Below are 22,013 nucleotides of genomic sequence, written 5' to 3'. Positions count from 1 at the left end.
CCTCCAATGGGTTCTTGCCAGGTTTAAAAACGGGGATAACGATGCTTTCCCGCCATTACGACAGAAACTCACCCTCGATCCAGATACGGTTGTAAAGGATGAGGAGGCGTCGCTGGCAGTCCAATGAGAGGTTTTTGAGCATCTGACAGTAGATGCGATCTGGCCCTGGAGCTGTATCAGGGCAAGCGGCTAGGACACTTTGGAATTCCCACTCACTAAATGAAACATTGTAGGATTTAGGATGGCGCGTGTGAAATGAAAGGCTCCGACGTTCCAACCGCTGTTTCAAGGAGCGGAATGCCAGTAGGTAATTTATAGAAGCGGAACTAAGAGCAAAATGCTCTGCTAAGCGGTTTGCAATTATGTCGGAGTCAGTACAAACTGCTCCATTCAGTGAGAGCACAGAGACACTGACAGGGGTCTGATAGCCATAGAGGCAACTAATCTTGGCCCAAACCTGCGACAGAGAGATATGGACGCCAATGGTGGAGACATACCGTTCCCAGCACTCCTGCTTGTGTTGGCGAATGATGCAGTGGGCCTGCGCACGCAGCCGTTTAAAGGCGATGACGTGTTCTATTGAGGGACGTCACTTGTGACGCTGGAGCGCCTACCGGCGATCTTTAACCGCCTTAGCAACCTCAAGCGACCACCAAGGCACAGTCCTCCGCCAAGGGGACCCAGACGAACAGGGTAGTAATGATGCCGGTGGTGGCGGAGTGAACCACCGCATCAATGGCGTCATTGGAAAGAGGCTCAATAGTGGCAATGGAGGAGAATAAGCCCCAGTCAGCCTGATTCATAGCCCATCTTCAGGTGCACCCAGAAGAGGGACGCTGTGGCAGTGACAGAAAGATCGGAAAGTGATCACTACCGCACAAGTCGCCGTGCGCACGGCATTGGATAGACGGTAAGAGGCTAGGGCTGCATTTCGAAAGGTTGATAGCTAAGTACGTGCCATGCGCCACAATGAAATGTGTGAACGCACCAGCATTATAAAGTGAAAGGTCGAGGTGTGCCATTACATGCTCAATGATGTTGCCTCTGCCCGTTGCCACTGATCAACCCCACAGAGGGTTATGGGCATTGAAGTCACCCAGTAACAGGAAAAGTGGCGGCAACTGGGCTATCGGTACAGCCAGGACATGCTGCGGGACATCACCATATGGTGGAAGATGCAGACTGCAGACAGTAACAGCCTCAGGCATCCACACCCGAATAGCGACAGCCTCTAAAGGTGTTTGTAGAGTGAAAGACCCACTGTGAAGAGAGTGGAGGATATAGACGCAGACGCCACCAGATACCATTTCATAAGCTGCCCAGTTCTTATAATAATCCCAATAGCCACGGAGAGTGGGGGTTTGCATTGCTGGAAACCAAGTTTCTTGAAGAGCAATGCAGAAGAAAGGGTGAAGGCTGAGAAGTTGTCGGAGCTCAGCAAGATGGTGGAAGAAACCGCTGCAGTTCCACTGGGGGATGACATTGTCCATGGCTGAGAAAGGCGTGGAGGGACTGAGGAGGCAAATTATGTTGCTGAGTCACCTGCCGCCACCGATCGAGTACCGACAGTAGTGACATCCATAACGTCCGAGGGACCAGCGAGATCGAGGTCCTCAGCGGACGCAAGAATCCCCACCTCATCCTCGGATGCAGAGCTTGTAGATAGTGGTGTAGGTGCCACCGCAGGTGCCTTGGTCTTAGGGGTCTTCAATTTCGCTTTATCGCGCTGTTCCTTTGGTTGCTCTTGCTGGGAGGACTTTAGTGAGTCAGTCTCCAGGACCAGTGACCTGTGGCTCCTTCAGCCACTGGTGGGTGTCTGCTGTGTCGCTCGTAGGAACCTGGGAAGGGAGTGACCCAAGTGATTCCTTCCGAGCGAGAGAAGGCGAAGAAGACTTACGCTCTTACGCTTCTCTGGCTTAGAAGTGGGGACTGGTATCCCCAGTAGTTGAGGGGGTGCTACTCCCGAGGTAGGTGGTACGGGAGCAACAGAGAGAGAAGTGGCCCCCACCATCAAGGGGGCACGTGTGGTCGTCTGGCTCTGAAAGCTGACGGTATGTGGTGCAGCTTTGGGAACTGTAGCAGGAGTGACATTGGTGGCATAAGATGACTTCATGTGTACTGGATGAAGTCATTCAAATTTCCGCTTAGCCTCAGTGTAGGTCAGTCGATCCAGGATCTAGTATTCCATTATTTTCCATTCCTTCTGTGAAATCTTACAGTCCACACGCAAGGAGGATGGTGCTCTCCGCAGCTGACACAGATGGGAGGCGGGGTACATGGAGTATCAGGATGGGATGGTCGACCACAATCGCGACATATGAGGCTGGAAGCACAGCAGGAAGACATATGGCCGAACTTCCAACACATGAAGCACCGCATCACACAATGGTAGACGATCACCTTGACCTTCTCAGGTAATGTGTCACCCTCGAAGGCCAAGATAAAGGCAGTGGTGGCAATTTGATGATCCCTCGAACCCTGGTGGACGCGTTGCACGAAATGGGCACCTTGTCGCTCTAAGTTGGCGCACTGCTCGTTATCGGACTGTAAAAGATCTCTGTGGAAAATAGTGCCCTGGACCATATTTAAGCTTTTTTGGGGGGTGATAGTAAAAGAAACATCTCCCAGCTTCGTACAAGCGAGCAAGGCTCATGACTGGGCAGAGGATGCAGTTTTTATCAAGACTGACCCTGACCCCATTTTGGACAAGCCCTCCACCTCCCCGAACTTTTCCTCTTAATGCTCTACAAAGAACTGAGGCTTCACGGACAAAAAGGATTTCCTGTCAGCTCTGGTACAGACGAGATACTGGGGCGAATACGTTTAGCTGTCATTCATAGCCTTTCATTCCTCCCATTGTGTGGCCATACAAATTAGCTTTAAAGTGAGCCCTCGAACGCAGAGACTGCTGGTGGCTGGCCACCAGCGAGAGAAGATGTGCCACGCTTCACTGCGTGTCATCCACCCTGATGCCACCTACTCCGACCAAGGGCCCTCCCCACAGGCGCCACCCAGCCACAGCAAGGGCCACCTGGCAGGATGGCCATTGCCGGGAGTCCTGATGCCCCAGGGAAATGGGCATCTACTCCTAGTCTTAGGTGGGTAGGTAACGGCGCAGGCATCAGTAGAGCGATCCCTGTGTTGTCAGGTGGCTACAACCAACAGGGTACATGGCGGCCCCACCACAACGGACTGGCTACCATGCTGGATATTAGGTGCAATAAAGTCCACGGTCGTCGCCTCCGCAAAAAGCAACACTGCACAGTGCATTGAGGAAATTGTACCCAGGAACGCATCCTCGCCCAAGAGATGGAGAACGAGCGGGACGGCAATGCGACGACGATAAATCTGGCTAGAGGTCTCAATGCACGATGGACAAAATGCACCACGCAAGGCGCCCTTCCCCAATTGGCTCCCTCTGCGGAAGAATTTAGAAAGATGGAGTCAAACCCGAGAGGGGATCTTCACATATAGGCCGAAACATTTGAGACTCCTTTTAGTGGCCTCTTACGACAGGCAGGAATACCGCGGGCCTATTCTAACCCCCGAATCCGCACGAGGTAACAATAAGAGTGGAGGACCAAGGACGAAATGCTCGGATTAAAAAGTATGTAAGACAGGGATGTAATCTTTCGCCCCTACTGTTCAACGTATACATCGAAGAAGCAATGATGGAAATAAAAGAAAGGTTCAAGACTGGAATTAAAATTCAAGGTGAAAGGGTATCAATGATGCGATTGGCTGAGGACTTTTCTATCCTGAGTGAACGTGAAGAAGAATAACAGGATCTGTCGAATGGAATGAACAGTCTAATGAGTACAGAGTATGGAGTGAAAGTAAATCGAAGAAAGACGAAAGAAATGAAAAGTAGCACAAATGAGAACTGCCAGAAACTCAACGTCAAGATTGATGGTCGCGAAGTAGATGAAGTTAAGGAATTCTGCTACCTAGGAAGCACAATGGCCAATGACGGACGGAGCAAGGAGGACATCAAAAGTAGAGTAGCAATGGCAAAAAAGGGCATTCCTGGCCAAGTGAAGTCTACTAGTATCAAACATAAGCCTTAATTTGAGGAAGGAATTTCTGCGGATGTACATTTGGAGCACAGCATTGTATGGTAGTGAAACACGGACTGTGGGAAAACTGGAACAAAAGAGAATTGAAGCATTTGAGATGTGGTGCTACAGACGAATGTTGAAAATTAGGGCTGGTTGGAGTGGCCGAGCGGTTCTAGGCGCTTCAGTCTGGAACCGCGTGACTGCTACGGTCGGAGGTTCGAATCCTGCCTAGGGCATGGATGACTGTGATGTCCTTAGGTTAGTTAGATTTAAGTAGTTCTAAGTTATAGGGGACTTATGACCTCAGATGTTAAGTCCCTTAGTGCTCAGAGCCATTTGAACCGTTTTTGAAAATTAGGTGGTTTGATAAGGTAAGGAAGGAGGAGCTTTTGTGCAGAATGGGAGATGAAAGGAATATGTGGAAAACACTGACAAGGAGAAGGGACAGGATGATAGGACATCTGTTAAGACATCAGAGAATAACTTTCATAGTACTAGAGGGAGCTGTAAATGGGGAAAAGTGTAGACGAAGACAGAGATTGGAGTACATCCAGCAGATAATTGAGGACAGAGGCTGCAATTGCTACTCTGAAAGCGTAAAGGTTGGCACAGGAGAGGACTTCGTGATGGGCCACATAAACAAAACAGTAACTATGAAACAGCCATTACACTGCTGTAGGCCGTACACTTTATTATTATTTTTATTACTACTAGTGTCAGTGGTCAGGTGCAAAGCATAGGTATCCCGGAGTCTTTCCAATATCTGCCAGTTGAGGAAAATGATTTACAAGCACAGGCCTATGTATAGTGCTTACGTTGTAACTTTATTTATTTTAAATACGGGTGCATGGTGTGGGGGAAGCAACTACCGCTAGGGAGAGGAAGCATTTTTTGTAAATGGGGATAGCTAGCTTTCCTTTCTGAGGAGGGGATATTAGGTAGCACTTGCAACGTGCTGAGAATTACTTCATCATTCTATAAAAAAAGGTTTTTAGAAAAAGTGGTACCAATTGCAGCTTTTACTCATTAGTTACCGCTTTAATAAAACAACCAGAAAAAGTACCATATGATTAATCTTTCAATTTTTTTTAATTCTCAGTTTCAGTTAGGCTCTAAGGTCTATGATGATTTGTTGTTGGAATGGTTATAATTGTGGTGGTAGTGGTGGTGGGGGAGGGGCGGAGGAGGGTAGTACCTAAGAAGTTCCTAATATCTGGTCGCACTAGTGAGTAATTGTCTCAGAAAGGTTGGGAACCACTGTGTTAGGTGCAGAAGGAATAACTTACAAGGTACATGGCTGAGCAGTGGAAGGTAAAAACTGTCTAGGGAAACAGAGATCGGAATATATTCAACAAACTGAGGATTATCGGTACAAGTGCTATTCTGAGATGAGGTGTTTGACAAAGGAGAGGAATTCGTAGCGGGTCTCATCAAAACAAAATAAAACAGTTTTATGACATTCCTCTTATGACAGCCATCAACAAACGGAAATAAGAAGTAAAGCGTGATCTGGGGCTTTCCCGGCGAATGTGCTGAATCCAAGGTTCTCGGGTGCCCAGCCGGAACTGATCGTCGAAGTTCCACGGTATTTCGGGGAATAACCGTTCCGCCATTGTCAGGTGGTGCTGATGGAATGATCTGTCAGCGCTGTGTCCGTGGTATTTATGTCCGCCACAATCCGGGGCAGCTTTAATGGAATGCTCAACACCTTGGTACATAGAGCACACTCTATCTCTGATGAACAGAACTTGCCAACGGAACTCAAACACCTGGGGACTGTGTTCCACAAGAATGGGTAAGGCAACCGCCAAATCCAAAGGGCCTTCCGACAACAGAAGTGCAGCAAGAACCGAGATGAAGAACAACCCGAAGAAGAGAAGCAAGCTCTGGCCTTTCTGCCGTTTGCTGGCAACGTGTCGTCAAAAATAGGGAGACTGTTAAGGCGACACAAGATTGACACAGTCTTCCGATCACTAGCAAAGACTGGTGACCTACTAGGGACGGCGAAATATGACGGAGGCTTTAAGAAAGCGGGCGTATACAAAATCCCGTGCGGCTGTGACAAATCCTACATCGCCCAAACAGTTTGCACGGTCGAGGACCGATGCAAGGAACAAGAACGCCACACCCGCTTACGCCAACCCAGCCATTCGGCCCTAGCAGAACACTGCATTGAAACAGGACACACAGCGAATTTCGAAATGACAAAAATCCTGACGGTCACAGGTGCCTACTGGGACAGTATCTCCAAGGAGGCGATAGAAATTCGAGTAACAGGTAACCTCATCAACAGGGACACCGGGTTTCAACTTAGCAAGGCCTGGAAACCATTATTAAACAGCATCATGGTGCTACGGCGCCAGCGGACGCGGGATCCTTCCGCTACGGCGGACGGAGATGGACTGCGCCTATCACCGGGCGTGGCGGCAGCTACCCTCACCCCTCCCACCACGCCGCGGACGTAAATACCACGGACACAGCGCAGACAGATCATTCCATCAGCACCACCTGATGATGGCGGAACGGTTATTCGCCGAAATACCGTGGAACTTCGACGATCGGATCCGGCTGGACAACAGAGAACCTTGGATACAAGAAGTAAAGCATCGCTAAACACTCAGCCCACACAGCTACTGGCTGTCGCTGCCCACTGCTACCCCTGGCCTAGAGAGTTTGTGGCGCACCTGGCTCCACCCGGCGGCTGCTCCTTGTACTGCTTGCGCTGCGTCACTTTGATGGGCGGCCGGCGCGTCACGTGCGACACCAGGAAGTTCATGAGGATGTCCTCGCAGTTCTGCGACTGCTCCACCGTCTTGTGCAGCAGCGGGCTCAGCCAGTACGTGTACAGATAGTTGTAGTAGCGGTGGTAGAACGCTGCGCCCGTCAGCACGATCGAGTAGTCGTTGGTCCACTTGGACGTGTAGCCCCAGGTGCCCTGGAAAAAAACCACACAGTACGGTATGACATGCAGCATGCCTCAAAAAAACTCTGTGCGCCAGATCATATTTCTTTTAAATTCTTCTCAGTCGTACTAAAGAAACTAATGTGTTTGTATTTCACTTTGGAACCACCATGATAAAACATTTCTTCTAACAACATTGCAAATTGAGGTATTTTCCTAAAATTTTCAACTGACGGAAATAGTTCATGTATCACGCAAGATTTAATTATTTTCCCGTATTTAATGTGACATGATTTAAAACTTAAAGCCCCATGTTACATTGATCGCGCACAACAAAACTTTCCCAAGCTTTTCAGTTATACAATCTCTCTGATATAGTTTTGTGTATAGCAGAGAACCAATTATCACTAAATAAGGTGAGTTAGAAGGAAAGGTATATGCTTTGAGGGGTGATAGTATTAGTGATTCTGAACAAAAAACATCGTATAAACATATGTCATGTTCATAAGAGTTTCTGAAGAAACTGATGAAAACAGAGGGAAACAAGACAAATGCAGATCATCGTAAACGAAACATTTTTATCTAAAATTTAATTGAATAGTGTAAATTTTCTCACAGAAGAGGTTCAGAAAGTCCACTGTCATCTTCAATGCACTTTGCAGCTCTTTTAGGCAGCAGCTGTGATACTGATCTGAGCTCATTAGTGCGGTCCGTTACTTGACCACACGCATAAAAAATACGAGCTGTAAGTTCCATGTAGTAACGAATGTATTGGCTGTTGTTTCAGTCGAAATGTCTGTAATTGGAGCAGCATCTGGCCACAGGGTGTACGAGTCCGTTACCCTGAGAACAACGGAACTCTACTGTCGGGAGTAGCAGGCCCACCAAATCAAAGTGTACATGAGAAAAAATAACGTGGCTTCATAAAAATGACCTATGGTCAGTAAAGACAACACTACGTAACCTAATAGTTGTATTCGCATGTGAGTGATCGTGAATAACGACATGCAATTGACGTCCATTATTTTCGACGAGTTGTATATCGAATGCGCTTAAGAAAAGGACACGTTCAGATGATTTTTTGGTCAGAATCACCAATATTACGACCTCTCAAAGCATGTACCTTTCCTCTTGACTCACCCTTTATGTATAATTTACAACATGACTAATAATAATAACAATAATTTAATTTTTCTACGTATTATGCGGTTCATAAAATTAAACTTTTTTAAGTTTCAGGCGCGTTTTTATTTCAATATACCAAGCATTTTGGCAGCACGATGTTAATGACAATGGCATAACTGTTAACTATACCTCTCACTTCTTGTATCATTCACACAATTTCCTACAATGTGTGTAACGTAATTAAGTCAGTGATACATTAGAGGTCCCACTCTCATTCATGACCATAAAAATTACTTCACACCTAAATATTCATATTCCACGTATCTAAAACAATTCTGAATTATGTTGCTTAAAAACTTCGTAAATTCATTTCTATTTATTTTGCTAAATATGTACCAGAGATTGCCTCTGACGAGGAAGTGAACTCTTTGCTTTGTAAAGTATCTCTATTGTTCTCCATTTCGTACAGACTTGTCAGGAGGTGACTGTAAATGGAAGTTGAGTTGTTTGTGAGATCAGAGGAAGAAGATGTATTACTGGTTGGGTTTGTTCAAATTGTGTCGTCATAATACGTAAAGTGTTGCAGAATACAAAAATTTAAAACTCGATTCAGTACACCGAGAATCACCCGATCTTTACAATCCTTTCATCAGTTAATCTTCTCCGTACTAGAAGAAGACCCACGGACATTATCATGCCTCTAAATAAGACAATGAAGCCATCATCAAGATAAACAGCTAAGTAAACTTATGTGTGAATATGTCATCAGATGCAAATCACTTCAAAATAATGACTAACGTCTGGTCAGAGGACAAGTCACTGTATATGCAGCGTTGAATAGGCATATTAGAAGTGTGAAAGAGTTATTTACCGAGTGTGCCAGTGAGGTTATGTTCGAAAATGTTACTGCTCCCGTCCGGGAGGACGGGTGTCTAATAGTGTGTTTTAAATACGAGAGTATGCCATCTTAGCCACTGTATAACACTTAAAACATTTGATAATGGTACTTTGAAGCCGAAATCATGATCGTGGAAGTGTTAATGTAACACTGCAAATAAACATCAGTCTAATGGCGGTACTGACTTTAAAGAAACAAGATTTTTTCGTTCGAGATGTGTCACTTCGCCGCTTTGTCTCAGGATCGTACTAAAAAATGCAGGTGTCATCACTTGTGATCACAAAACTGAACCATTTGTGGTAATCGTCAATCCTTTCAAGAAGATCAACGCACACGTTACTTCGATAGTCTTGCTCGGTTGTAGAATCTTTCGGCACAATTTTGGCACAAACCTTTCGCATATGCGTAACTTCAGTCAAAATTTTGTCCACAGTGAAAGTGTTTAAGTTTTACTGGTCACCCGCCCTTATTGTTAAACGCCGGTCTGATCTCACAAGAGCACGTACCTATTCGACGTTTTGGTCGGTCTTTGAAGTTGAAGGTTTTTCCTCTGCGAGGTTTATCTTTAACGCCTTCTCGGACTTATAAAATTGATTTGTGCGAGCGAAACACTTGCGCTCTTGATAAGGAATTTTCCCTACAGGCCAGTTTCAAAACGTTGCTCTAAATTCCACTGTTCCGTTTTCGTAAAACACACTATATATAGTGTGTGTTTTACGAAAACGGAACAGTGGAATTACTTCACTGCGGACGCTCACAAAAATCACGCGATGTCTGTACGAAGCTCGGACTGAACATCTGGAAGGGAAGAACACACCAGTCTACCCAAGTAGAACACCACAGCATTGCCAGATCGCTCGCAGTCTTGTCGGTCTCACACACCTCGTATGTGTCTAATAACGATTCTTCATGCTTCCCATTTGTTTATTTGTAACGATGACGGTCCTTACTAAGTTTTAAATTACGTGTCCTTATTTGTCTGGAACAACCACGCTTGCGAGAAGCAGACGCATTCTGATACCTTACCAGTACGGCGTCCGCGATCTTAATCAAATTCTCTGCAACAGGTATATTTTAATATTAAAAGCCACTCGGTCAGAATTCATGTAATTATTAATATGTATTAAACTAGGGACCTAGAAACGACGGAGAGGTTTCACCAACCCCCCCCCCCCCCTCCCTCCCCACCACCCCACGCCAGCCGTTGAGGCCGAGCGGTTCTAGGCGCTTCAGTCTGGAACTTCGCGACCGCTACGGTCGCAGGTTCGAATCCTGCCGTGGGCATGGCTGTGTGTGATTTCCTTAGGTTAGTTAGGTTTAAGTTTAAGTTGTTCTAAGTTCTAGGGGACTGATGACCTCAGATGTTAAGTCCCATAGTGCTCGGAGCCACTTTTGAACCCCCCCCCCCCCCCCCCAAGCCCTGAGTGGTTCACAATTTCACAATAGATCACAGCAGGCCAACCTTCCCACACCGAACCCAGGGTTATTGTGCGGTTCGGGCTCCAGTGGAAAAAAAGTGGCTCTGAGCACTATGCCACTTAACTTCTGAGGCCATCAGACGCCTAGAACTCAGAACTAATTAAACCTAACTAACCTAAGGACATCACGCACATCCATGCCCGAGGCAGGATTCGAACCTGCGACCGTAGCGGTCGCTCGGCTCCAGACTGTAGCGCCTAGAACCGCCTTGCCACTCCGGCCGGAGGCCCCCAGTAGACTTCCCCGGGAACGTGTCGTACCAAACGAGTATAACCCCAAATGTTTGCGTGGTAGAGTAAGCGTGGTGTGTGTGTGTGTGTGTGTGTGTGTGTGTGTGTGTGTGTGTGTGTGTGTGTGTGTGTTTGCGCAGCAGTCGCCGACAATGTAATTGAGGCGGAATAAGGGGACCAGTCCGCATTCGCCGAGGTAGATTGAAAACCGCTTTGAAAACCATCTACAGGCTGGCCGGCACACCGGACCTCGACACTAATCCGCCGGGCGGATTCGTGGCGGGTACCGTCACGTCTTCCTGCTCGGGAAGCAGCGCGTTAGATCGCACGGCTAACCGGGCAGGCACAAATATTAATATTGGTATCCAATTTTAGGCTACAGCATAGCTACGTTGCACGTCCTTCAGCGGAGTGGAAAGTCTAAAAGCGGACGCGAAGCCTCACCTTGGCGTCGTCCCAGTAGTGCGATCGCGCGGGGTAGCCGACGATGCGGTCGGGGAAGGCTTGCCAGACGGCGAAGGCGAAGTCGACCTCGTCGGTGGTGAGCAGGCAGTCCTCGTCGAGCGAGAGGACGGCGTCCGACTGCAGCAGCGGGTGCGGCTGGAAGCGGCGCCCGATGCCCGCCGGCCCCTGGCCCTGGCCCTGCGGCTGCGAGAGCACCGTCAGCGGCACGTGGCCCAGCGCGGGCCAGCGCGAACGGCCGGGCGGCGCGCGCTCGTGCGCCCACACCACCACGATCTGCCAACAGACGGCGCGCGTGGCACGTCACTCACAACGCAGCGTTGGAATTAAGCACGCCGTCGAGAGTACTTAACAGACTACTCTGAGGACATCTAACAGGGACTTCAGTCGTCAATAATATACCGGGTGGTCAAAAAGTCAGTATCAATTTGAAAACGGAATAAATCACGGAATAACGTAGGGAGAGAGGTACAAATTGACACACATGCTTGGAATGACATGGGGTTTTATTAGAACTATAAAAATACAAAAGTTCAAAAATTTCCGACAGATGGCGCTTCATCTGATCAGAATAGCAATAAGTAGCATAACAAAGTAAGACAAAGCAAAGGCGATGTTCTTTACAGGAAATGCTCAATATGTCCACCGTCATACCTCAACAACAGCTGTAGTTGAGGAATAATGTTGTGAACAGCACTGTAAAGCGTGTCCGGAGTTATGGTGAGGCATTGGCGTCAGATGTTGTTTTTCAGCATCCCTAGAGATGTCGGTCGATCACGATACTCTTGGGACTTCAGGTAACCCCAAAGCCAATAATCGCACGGACTGAGGTCTGGGGACCCGGGAGGCCAAGCGTGACGAAAGTGGCGGCTGAGCACACGATCATCACCAAACGACGCGCGAAATATCTTTCACGCGTCTAGCAATACTTTTTTTTTGTTCTGATAAAACCCCATGTCATTCCAAGCATGTTTGTTAATTTTTCATCTCTCTATCTACATTATTCCGTCTTTTATTAAGTTTTCAAATTTATACTGACTTTTTGATCACCCGGTATTTTCCTTCTCTATTTACAATACTTTTTAAGACGCAACTGTAGAAAACACTTGTAACTAACCCAGCCATATTTGGAGCGCACTTTAATTCGGAAAGGAAGCTCCTTGAATATCGTTCGATAGAGAGCGGGAAAGGTAAAAATCTGAGGCGCAAGATCAGGTGAATAAGGTGGATGTGAAATGTTTTCCAAACCCAACTTCTGTATAGTATTTTCTGTCAGTCTAAAATAATGCGGGAGGGCGTAATCGTGATATAGCATATCACTTCACGCAGTCTTCCTGGACGTTGTTCTTGGAATGCGTCTGCAAGACGTCTCAGTAGCTGACGACAAATGTCAGAAGTGATGGTTCCACTTCGGACAAGTAGATCGTAGTACACCATATCGTCTTTGTACGGGCAGTTGCTGCTTTGTTTAAGCTCGACCATTCCTTTCTTTTCCCTATGTTACCATTTCACCATTTCGCGTCATCAGTAACGATACAGGATTAGAATGGTCGGTGTTATTCACAAGCCAAATGATGAAGTGCAAGCAGAGCGCACTTATGACCACCCGCTGATTTTTGTGACTGACTTATGCATATGGTAGCCACACAACCTATTTCTGAACCTTCCCCACTGCATGAAAATGTTACACGATGGTGAAATGATGACAGTTCGTCACATTTGCTAGTTCTCGAGTACATTGACGTGTATAATTGTGGATTAATGCATTTCAAGATCTCCATCTAGGCCAGAAGGTTTTCCTGAATGTGGAGAGTCACGAATGTCAAAACGATCCTTCCCAAAACTAGAAAAGCATTTTCTTACGGTGCTCTGTCCAGTCGAATTATCCCTACACACAATGCAAATAGTTCTCGCTACTTCCGCTGCTGTCACCCTCTACTGAACTCAAACAGAAGAATATGTCGGAAACGTTCCGGTTTCTCCACTAGGCACTCCATTTCCTAGCGTCCACAGCTCCACTCGCATCTACTGTTAAATATGTACCTAGAAGAAGCAATGATGGAAATAAAAGAAAGCTTAAGGAATGCGATTAAAATTCAGGAGCCACCAGTTTGAGTAACAGATTCGCTAATGTCATTGCTATCCTCGGCGAAAGTGAAAAAAAATTACAAGACCTGTTCAAGGGAATGTATGGTCTAATGAGTACAGAATGTGAACTGAGAGTAAACCGAGGAATGACGAATGTAATGAGAAGTAGCAGAAGTCAGATTAACGAAAAAATTAATATCAAAAGTGGTAAGCAAGAAGTGGACGAAGTGAAGGAATTCTGCGACCTTTGAAGTAAACTAAGGCATTATGGTCGAGGTAAGGAGACACACAAACTAGGCCAGCACAGGCAAAGAGAGCATTTCGGGGCGAAAGATGTCTGCTAGTATGAAGCATAGACCTCAATTTGAGAAACAAATTTCTGAGAATTTAAGTTTGGAGCACAGAAAATCTATGGGAGTGTATTGTGTGTGCACTGTGGGAAAACCGTAGAAGAAATGAATCGGAAGCGTCTGAGATGTAGTTCTACCGAAGCATGGTGAAAATATGGTGGGCTCAAAAGATAAGAAATGAGTTGGATCTCCGCAGAATCGAGGAGGAAATGAACATCAGGAAAAAAGTGATAGGGCGAAGGTACAGGCCAACAGAATATGCGTTAAGATATCAGGCAGTAACTTTTGTGATACTAGGGGGAGCCACAGACGGTAAAAAGTGTAGGAAGACATAAACTGGAACGTATCCAACAAATGATTAAGGACATTTGGTGCTATTCTGAGATTAAGAGGTTCGCACAGGAGAGGAGCTCGTGACGATCATCATCTAACCTGCCAGAAGACTGATGATCCCCAGAAAAGGAATGTCCAGAAATGAAAGCTATGCAATATAAGGTCTTTGGTCAGCAACGCATATGACGTACGGGTTCGTAACGTTTGCAGCACCAAACTGACAAGTCTATATCCCTTCACCTACGAGAGGTGATAATAAAAACATCATGACCAACTCTAAAAAATGAGTTATTTGCCCACTTTATCAATGGACTGTGCCATTATGTTTTTCTCCTCTAGCAGCATGCTGTGATAAGATGGAGCGGGGTTTTCTGCTTCTACTAACGCTGCAGGCATGTACCTTCAAACAATCAATTTGATCTTGGAAGTTTATTTTTTTGAAGTGGTAGTTATAACATTATGTCTACCCGTTGTTTCTGTACTTATTACAATTTGTTTTGACTGCTGTTATTGAAACTGAAGCAACACTAGAATGATAAGTTGTCTATATACATTATCAGTCGTCAAAAGTAAAAAATTCACCCATGAATACTTACATTTAGAGCGCTTAAAACGAAGTATGGTGTCTCTGTTCATCCCTTGTGGATAATGACAGCGACAGGTCAAATATGTGTCAAAGGAAATCGTCAAACAGCCGTATATTTTGAGAATATAAAGATACCGTGAATTTGTTTCTGGAGTGTTTACTTCGAAGACTCGACAACAACCAGTCTTCGAAGTGAAGGCTCCAGAAACGAATTCACGGAATATTAATATCTATGACTTCAGTGATGCAGGTATCGATATATCTGATTGTCTTTACATGGAGTGCACAGGAGTCTGAAAATGGCATTAATGAGATGGCGAAATTGGATGACTAAATAAAATTCTCAAAATGTATGGTTGTTTGCCGATTTTGCTTGGTATAAAGTTCAGTGTCTGTTGCGACAAAACCTATTTTTGTACATTTTTAATGAGCTGGCAGTTGAAATCATGAATCGACACTGTTTAATTGAAATAGGTACTGAGTCTCCTTTTAAAAGTTCTAAGTTTCATTGGGTATATTATTACTTTTGTCAGCTGGTAATGCGAAAAATATAACACTTGTGACCCAGAAGATACAAGACACGGCCTACGTGGAGGAAAGCCGTGTGTGTTATTACTCACGCGCAACATAGTTTATGTTAGACTGCTAGCGAGGGAGCACGATAAGAACTATGTTAAGATTCTGCCTAGTGTCACACATACAGTTCCCAAGTTGACAACCACCCGTCAAACATGGACATAAGCGGACAAACGGTTCCAGTCAGTTAGTCAGTGAGTAACACAAAGATAGTATTTCAAACCAGAACCGTGTGCAAGAGAGATTTGTCTATAGCCACCACTAAAAATAGCCAAACTGGATATTATAAAAACTGATGTTAGTTGTCGTTCACTGGATCTACTAATAAACTATTTTTTAATGACAGATCGATGGAAATGAACACCGAGTTATATTGCCACGCACATTCTTCATACTACAACTAAGTACTGTAAAAAGCTGTATAGTTGCTGCGTAGACGAGAGCCACCTCTTAATATCATCTACTTTGGAGATATGGGATGAGGGGGGTCTCTTCGTGCCACATTTGAGTGTTCAACGCCAAGTACATTTGGTGAGCACAAGAAACACATATCTTTCTAATCGTACTCTGATATCAGTTGGTTCAAATGGCTCTGAGCACTATGGGACTTAACTTCTGAGGTCATCAGTCCCCTAGAACTTAGAACTACTTAAACCCAACTAACCTAAGGACATCACTCACATCCATGCCCGAGGTAGGATTCGAACCTGCGACCGTAGCGGTCGCGCGGTTCCAGACTATAGCACCTAGAACCGCTCGGCCACATCGGCCGGCTGATATCAGTTATCGGAGCTGATTATGGTCGTAGCCGAAACACGCCATAATAAATAAAAATATATTAAGCCATCTAGATGGTTTTATTCGGAAAAATTCGTAACAATCAGACTAATTTCAGGAATTTGTTGTCTTTATTAATTACGATATTACCACTGTTTAACGTTCGCAACTGGCAGTCGAAAATGGAATACCACTCGTTTTGCAGGAGGCGGCAGACATCAATTTAATCTGTGGAGCAGCACGATATAGCGACTGCAAGGCTAACTAATGAACAAAGGGAAGTTTCGCAATGGACGTCATCATAATTGGCAGAAATTTATAGCCGTGGACAGAAACTGAGCCACTCAAGCCACACAGAGCTAGTCAAGGTTCTCGACAAAGATTTGTTCGCACAGTAGAATTTGACGAGATGCGTTAGATTGTGCGAGCAAAAAGAATCGCCTATAAGCACCCGTCAACTTGCGCGCTACGAAGAATATGGCATGGACAGTTTGTATGGAGCAGCACCTGACGTGATAAATAACGTGTGCAACCAGTGAGAATAAATTTTTTCTGAACCCACAATTCGTTTATTTCAGTGAGTTATGCAGTTCGGTAGTGCACGGCCGATATTCTTACAATTAGTATTGTTCAATAATGAGGCTTTTCAGTTATGAAGGCGTTTCCAGCTGCCGCAACAGCCACCTATGGAGTGAAGAAAACCCCTTGCCCCTCTCATCTCTGGTCACCAGCAAAAAGACTCTCCCAACCTGTGGTGTAAAATTATACAAAATCAACCAAACGGACTTTGTTAGTATTTGAGTAATTCACGTTAGCTGATGACGCTTCCACATGTGCTGTCACACGTTTTGGAGCCTGTACATCAGCTATCACGAGAGGATGTGGTATCAACATGACGATGCACCATCCCAATTCGATGATAATCTGCAGGAAGGCAAACACATCTGAAAGTTCGGGACTGTATAAAATACAGTAGACGCCATGCGACGCAACATATATTGCGCAGACAAGGCGAACCTTTCCGTCCAGATATAAAGAAGACGAGGACGCTGTCAGATTGAAGAGTTACGAGAAGTCAAAGGCGGCCCATCACGTTTCTGAAACAGGCCTCCTCTTAATGGGTATAGAAGACGATTTATAAATCCTGCAGATGGAAAAGAGAGAAGAAGAATTAGGAAAAGCCAAACACGAAAAGTAATCTAACAATGTTCTTAATGTTCAAATGAATGATAATAGAACAAAATTTGTTAACAGTTTTTAATAATTTTAATGCAGATGAATAGTTCGAGGAAGTAAAACTAGAGGTTGCCCAAATAACTCACGTGGAAATATAAACAGAAGCTACACATGCACAGTTGTACTTCAACATGGCGGCTCACAGCTACCTCCGGACATCAAGAGATACGTCCAGTGAACACACGAGAAGGCATGCTGCACGGTTGTGAAGTTGACGATTTTATGTAAGAAAGAGACCCACAGCACACTATATTTTTTATTTATTCATTTTTTTAATGAACGCCAAAAACTATGGATCAGCAACCTGATGATGACAGCACTGTTCTTTGAAACATTTACCTGAGTTGTAGCAATTACTATTTATGTGGTTAAATGCAGATACTTATTACTGAGAGGTGAAACTAGTTTCGTTAAAAACAAAATAAAAATTCAGTTGCAAACTACGGAAACAGTTGTTCTTATCTAAGTCGTGAAGATAATAATGTGAATTCCTGATTATCATGTTCGAAGTTTTATTTAATAGTCATTAAAGTGATTTGACCGTTGCGAAAATCTTCGTGTGGGTCAAAAACATGAATACTATTACAGAAGTTATTTACCGAAACAAAAAATGACTTTCTCTTACTCTGATGACATTATGAATTTAGTTAAGGGGGATGTATGAGCGAAAACAAAATTAGTACTCTATTTAAAAATTACAACGAACAGCTAACAGAACTGTCTGTTGTGCCTCTTTGTCGACTTCTTGGCATCTAGAGTGAAAAGCGTATAAAATCAAACGAAAACCATTCAGTGTGCAAAGAAAATTTCAAATGGAAGTTACGAGTTCATTTTGTTGGTTGGACCGGCGCGGAAGGCCATACTTGCTTCACTGACTGCGAGAGAACGGTAGTTAGACGTCTGGAGTGCAGACTGCAGCGATGACGTCAGCAGCAGCGCGATACATTATGCATGTTGCGCGGCGCAGTCTTTACGGCACCAGCCGATACGTCGGCGTGTATGCTTCCCCAGGTAGCAGAACCAGCAGGGGCGACCGGCACAGCAGAGCCTTTTATAAGTTTTCCCTCTTATTCGAACACAATCTGTATCTTTATCGAACGCTTCCTTTATCTTTGATACGAGAGAGGTTATGCGCCACGTGCCGTCGACGTTGAAGCCATTAGAGACAGATAGGCTGTTTTTTCTGTAACTGGCTTCAAATGATCTGCAGAAACTACGGTTATCTTAAATGAGAACGGTTGGCAATCGCTGCAACCTTGAATGCTGTTGACTGGGTCGGTGTTATAATACCTCCTCTAACCTCGAAAAAATAACATGAAAACTTTACAAAGCAGACATGTGTAAACTACACCAGATGTCATATTTCTACTCATTTTTCCAAAAATGAATGAGGATACGCCTTAGGGCGGATACTTTTTTTTTTTTTTATTGTTTTGTACTGTAATCGGTAAAAACGAAGCCCTTGTCATATCACTATCCGATTGAATCCTTTTTCTCAAGTGAATGGAGCATCTATTTATGTCAAATACTGAGGTCTACGATACTTTCCCTTGGCGGTCTAAAAAATTAAAGCTTCTAGCTCAATGCAATGAAAAGATATGGCCGTTTATGTCACATGTTTTGACATTCACAAACTCTCTCATCAAATCATGTAGATGAAATATATATATATATACATGTCGGGAATGGTGGTCTAGCGATAAAATGTGTCCCTGGAAATCGAGAAGTCGGATGAACGAATCTCGGTCGGACCACGGATTTTTTCAGTCTTCGTTTTAACAGAAACTTCACCATTCAAAGAGGTGAGAAATCTCCAGGAACGACACGTGGTTCGGATTCTTCCCTGGTTGGATAACTGGGACAAGTTATGTTGTAAGTTCCTGAAGTGGCGCCCAATTGAAAAACTTGCACCAGGCCATTGAGCCACATGGAATAATAATAATAATAATAATAATAATAATAATAATAATAATAATAATAATAATTATTATTATTATTATTACTTCAAAAATGGTTCAAATGGCTCCGAGCACTATGGGACTTAACTGCTAGGTCATCAGTCCCCTAGAACTTAGACCTACTTAAACCTAACTAACCTAAGGACATCACACACATCCATGTCCGAGGCAGGATTCGAACCTGCGACCATAGCGGTCGCGCGGTTCCAGACTGTAGCGCCTAGAACCGCTTGGCCACCATGGCCAGCATTATTATTATTATTATTATATTATTATTATTATTATTGTTGCTATTAATATTACTGTTGTATACATAATTAAATTTGTACGGAACCCTCGGAGAGCGAGCCCTACTCGCACCTGTCCGTTTCGTTTTCTTTCTTTCTTTCTTTCGTGATGATCTCTTTGACAGCCGTTGCTGAATTTGACCGCTGCATCGAGACTTATTTGTGGATCTGTGTAGCCATTAATTTGTTTGAGAAGGATGACTCGAGGAGAGGAAATAGAGGTCTGCGTGCGTAGATTATTTATACACACTCGACAGCCCAAGAAATCCGTTTGCTCTTCTCGTAGGCACACAGGCCGAGGTCTGTGTCGATGCAGATTTAGGCGGTTACATTTTGTTTGTGGAAAAAAGTCCGCGTCGATGTGTTTATGAGCGATCATATCTGCGGATTACAGCAATAATAGTTATAGTGTGGGTAAAAACTGAAAGATAGTTCCAGTATTAAGGTTTTCGCCTCTTTCGATCACACATAATCAATACTAATAATACCGCTATGTTGGCTGCTATGCAGAGCGTTCTGAAGTAAGTAGGTGAGGGCTCAATATGGCGACATGCCCACCTCTTTGCTTTTCTTCCCCACAATTACACGTACATTACACCCTACTTCCGTCTTATCAGCACCTGCCTCACGTCTGAATCATTACTCTTTCGTTTGCGGGAGCCACTATTACTTATGCAACTACCATACGTTGCCACAAAGCGACATCAAAATTACTGTGGGACACACCACTGTTTCTAACCGTCGCTCTATGTTCTAATATCTGTCCGGCTTTCATATACGAGAGAAATAACGAACGGTATACAGGTCAATGAATCCTTTCGACATATATCTTATATGTCTGTGCGTGTGATTTAATATTATGGTCATACCATGTGTGTTTGATAAAAGAAACTACTTTAGAACCATTTGACAGTGAAGACTGATGGAGAGTTCAATTGACTTCCCAATGTTGCAAAAATATTCACAAAACCTGTTTCAGTATCGGCTATGTTGTATTAAACCGTGGTCACGAATAGCCTTTGAGTTATTTCTCACTGAAATGTAAATTGCAAGATCCTGATTTTTACAGACAGAAACAGGTGCCAGTCACAAATTTCTCAGCATACTTTTCTCTTATCCGTGCAGACCTCTATTCCCTATATATATTCGAGACAGAATCTCCAGTTGGGGATTGGGTAGGAAATCGATCGTATCATTTTCAAAGGAACCAAGCTGACAGTGCCCGTGGGACACTATAGACCGGCAGTATACCCGTGGATATTTTGATTGTTAAATACGCCGGGACAAACTCAAGAATCACAAGCTGACAGTTGTTTAAAGCGATTTTATGGAAATCATGGGAAATCCAAATTTGGATGACCGGACAGGATTTGAACTCCTGAACGGGAGCCCCATCTGCTGCATCTGTGTTTCGCAAACCACCTTATGGTGTGTGGGGAAGGATACCTCCGGATGTACTATCACTTGCCCCCTTCCCTTCTCCATTCCCAAATGGTGCTTGGGAAGAAAGCCTGTCGGTAAGCTTCCGTATGCAGTGCCCTACCGACGGGATGATGTGACAGGCCCTCGCCGAGGCTGCAAGCGCAGGGGAAGCGCAAAAATCAACATAAAAATGGAGGAACGTTGAAGAATTAACCAGTAGAGGCACCTGCACGAGTTCTTGTGCGCCTCGCGCTCCTGTGTTCTGTCTATGAGAAGTAAGCTTCCCCGCTGCCCGCGACTGTTGTCTCACTGTCGTTTCAACAGTGTCACTTCGTCCAGGAGGCAACAGGACGCTTGATTCACACATCTGCCGCTTACACATCTCGCTAATGTTCAACAACTGAGTTCTTGCTACTAATAAAACTTTGCCACGACCCTGCTGGATCTCAAACGTCCTCAAGCGAGATCTGAAGCAAATATCCTAATTGGGCAAAAACTTCCAATTTTTAACTGTGCCCGCCAATCCTGCTCATCTGGTTTGATCTACAGTAGCTGCCATAAACACAAGATATACACTATCCGACGAAAAATATTCGGACATTTACTAGTAGACACTGACAGGAGATGTGTCCACCCTTTGCCTTTATGATTCTTCTGGTGTCGCTTTCGGTAAGGAGTCTGAATGTATAGGAATTGCAGCCCATTCTCCTCATAGGGACCAGATCGTAGAAGGCTATCATGTTGAACACGAGTGTTAGGAGCGAAGTCCATTTCCTAGCTCATCCCGAAGGTGTTCCATGGGTTCAGGTCGGGGGACTCTGGGTAGGATAGTCAATTTTACGAAAGTTATTGCTCCCAAACAGTTTCCACACAAATGATGCTTCATGACGCGGTGTACTGTCGTGCTGATACAAACAATCCTCGTCATCGAACTGTGCTTCTACTGTAAGCAGTACACAACGCTGTAAAATGTTTCGATATCCTTCCGCGTTTCGCGATTTCCTAAGCGCAAAAAGGAGTCCGCAACCTAACTATGAAACACACCTCCATACCGTAATACCATCTTCCTCGTATTCACATGATGGCACGTATTATACTGCAGCCAGTCACCAAACACGAACACTTCTCTCGGACTGGAACAGAGTATAGGGTGATTCATCACTCAAAATCACTCTTCTCCTCTCATCCACTGTCCACAAGCGTCGCTCAAACGTGGATTACCATGGACTGCAGAAATGAATGGCTA

At 44.7% G+C, this 22,013-nt stretch overlaps 1 protein-coding gene across 2 annotated transcripts in view; it reads right to left on the bottom strand.

Moving 5' to 3' along the window:
- Window positions 1-22,013, bottom strand: part of LOC126352265 (exostosin-1) — a 1,075,747-nt gene that overhangs the window by 4,789 nt on the left and 1,048,945 nt on the right. For both annotated transcript variants that reach the window (XM_050002675.1, XM_050002674.1), the window contains exons 5-6: window positions 11,137-11,430; window positions 6,743-6,993 (exon numbers count right to left, since the gene is read on the bottom strand). In XM_050002675.1, coding sequence (XP_049858632.1) covers window positions 6,743-6,993; window positions 11,137-11,430 — 545 coding nt within the window. The remainder of the gene's footprint in view (window positions 1-6,742; window positions 6,994-11,136; window positions 11,431-22,013) is intronic.

Source organism: Schistocerca gregaria, chromosome 1 (assembly GCF_023897955.1).
Source record: "Schistocerca gregaria isolate iqSchGreg1 chromosome 1, iqSchGreg1.2, whole genome shotgun sequence".
In the NCBI taxonomy this organism is placed as follows: Eukaryota; Metazoa; Arthropoda; class Insecta; order Orthoptera; family Acrididae; genus Schistocerca; species Schistocerca gregaria.
Note: the sequence above shows the minus strand (reverse complement) of the source record. Positions and strands in the feature narration are given on the sequence as shown.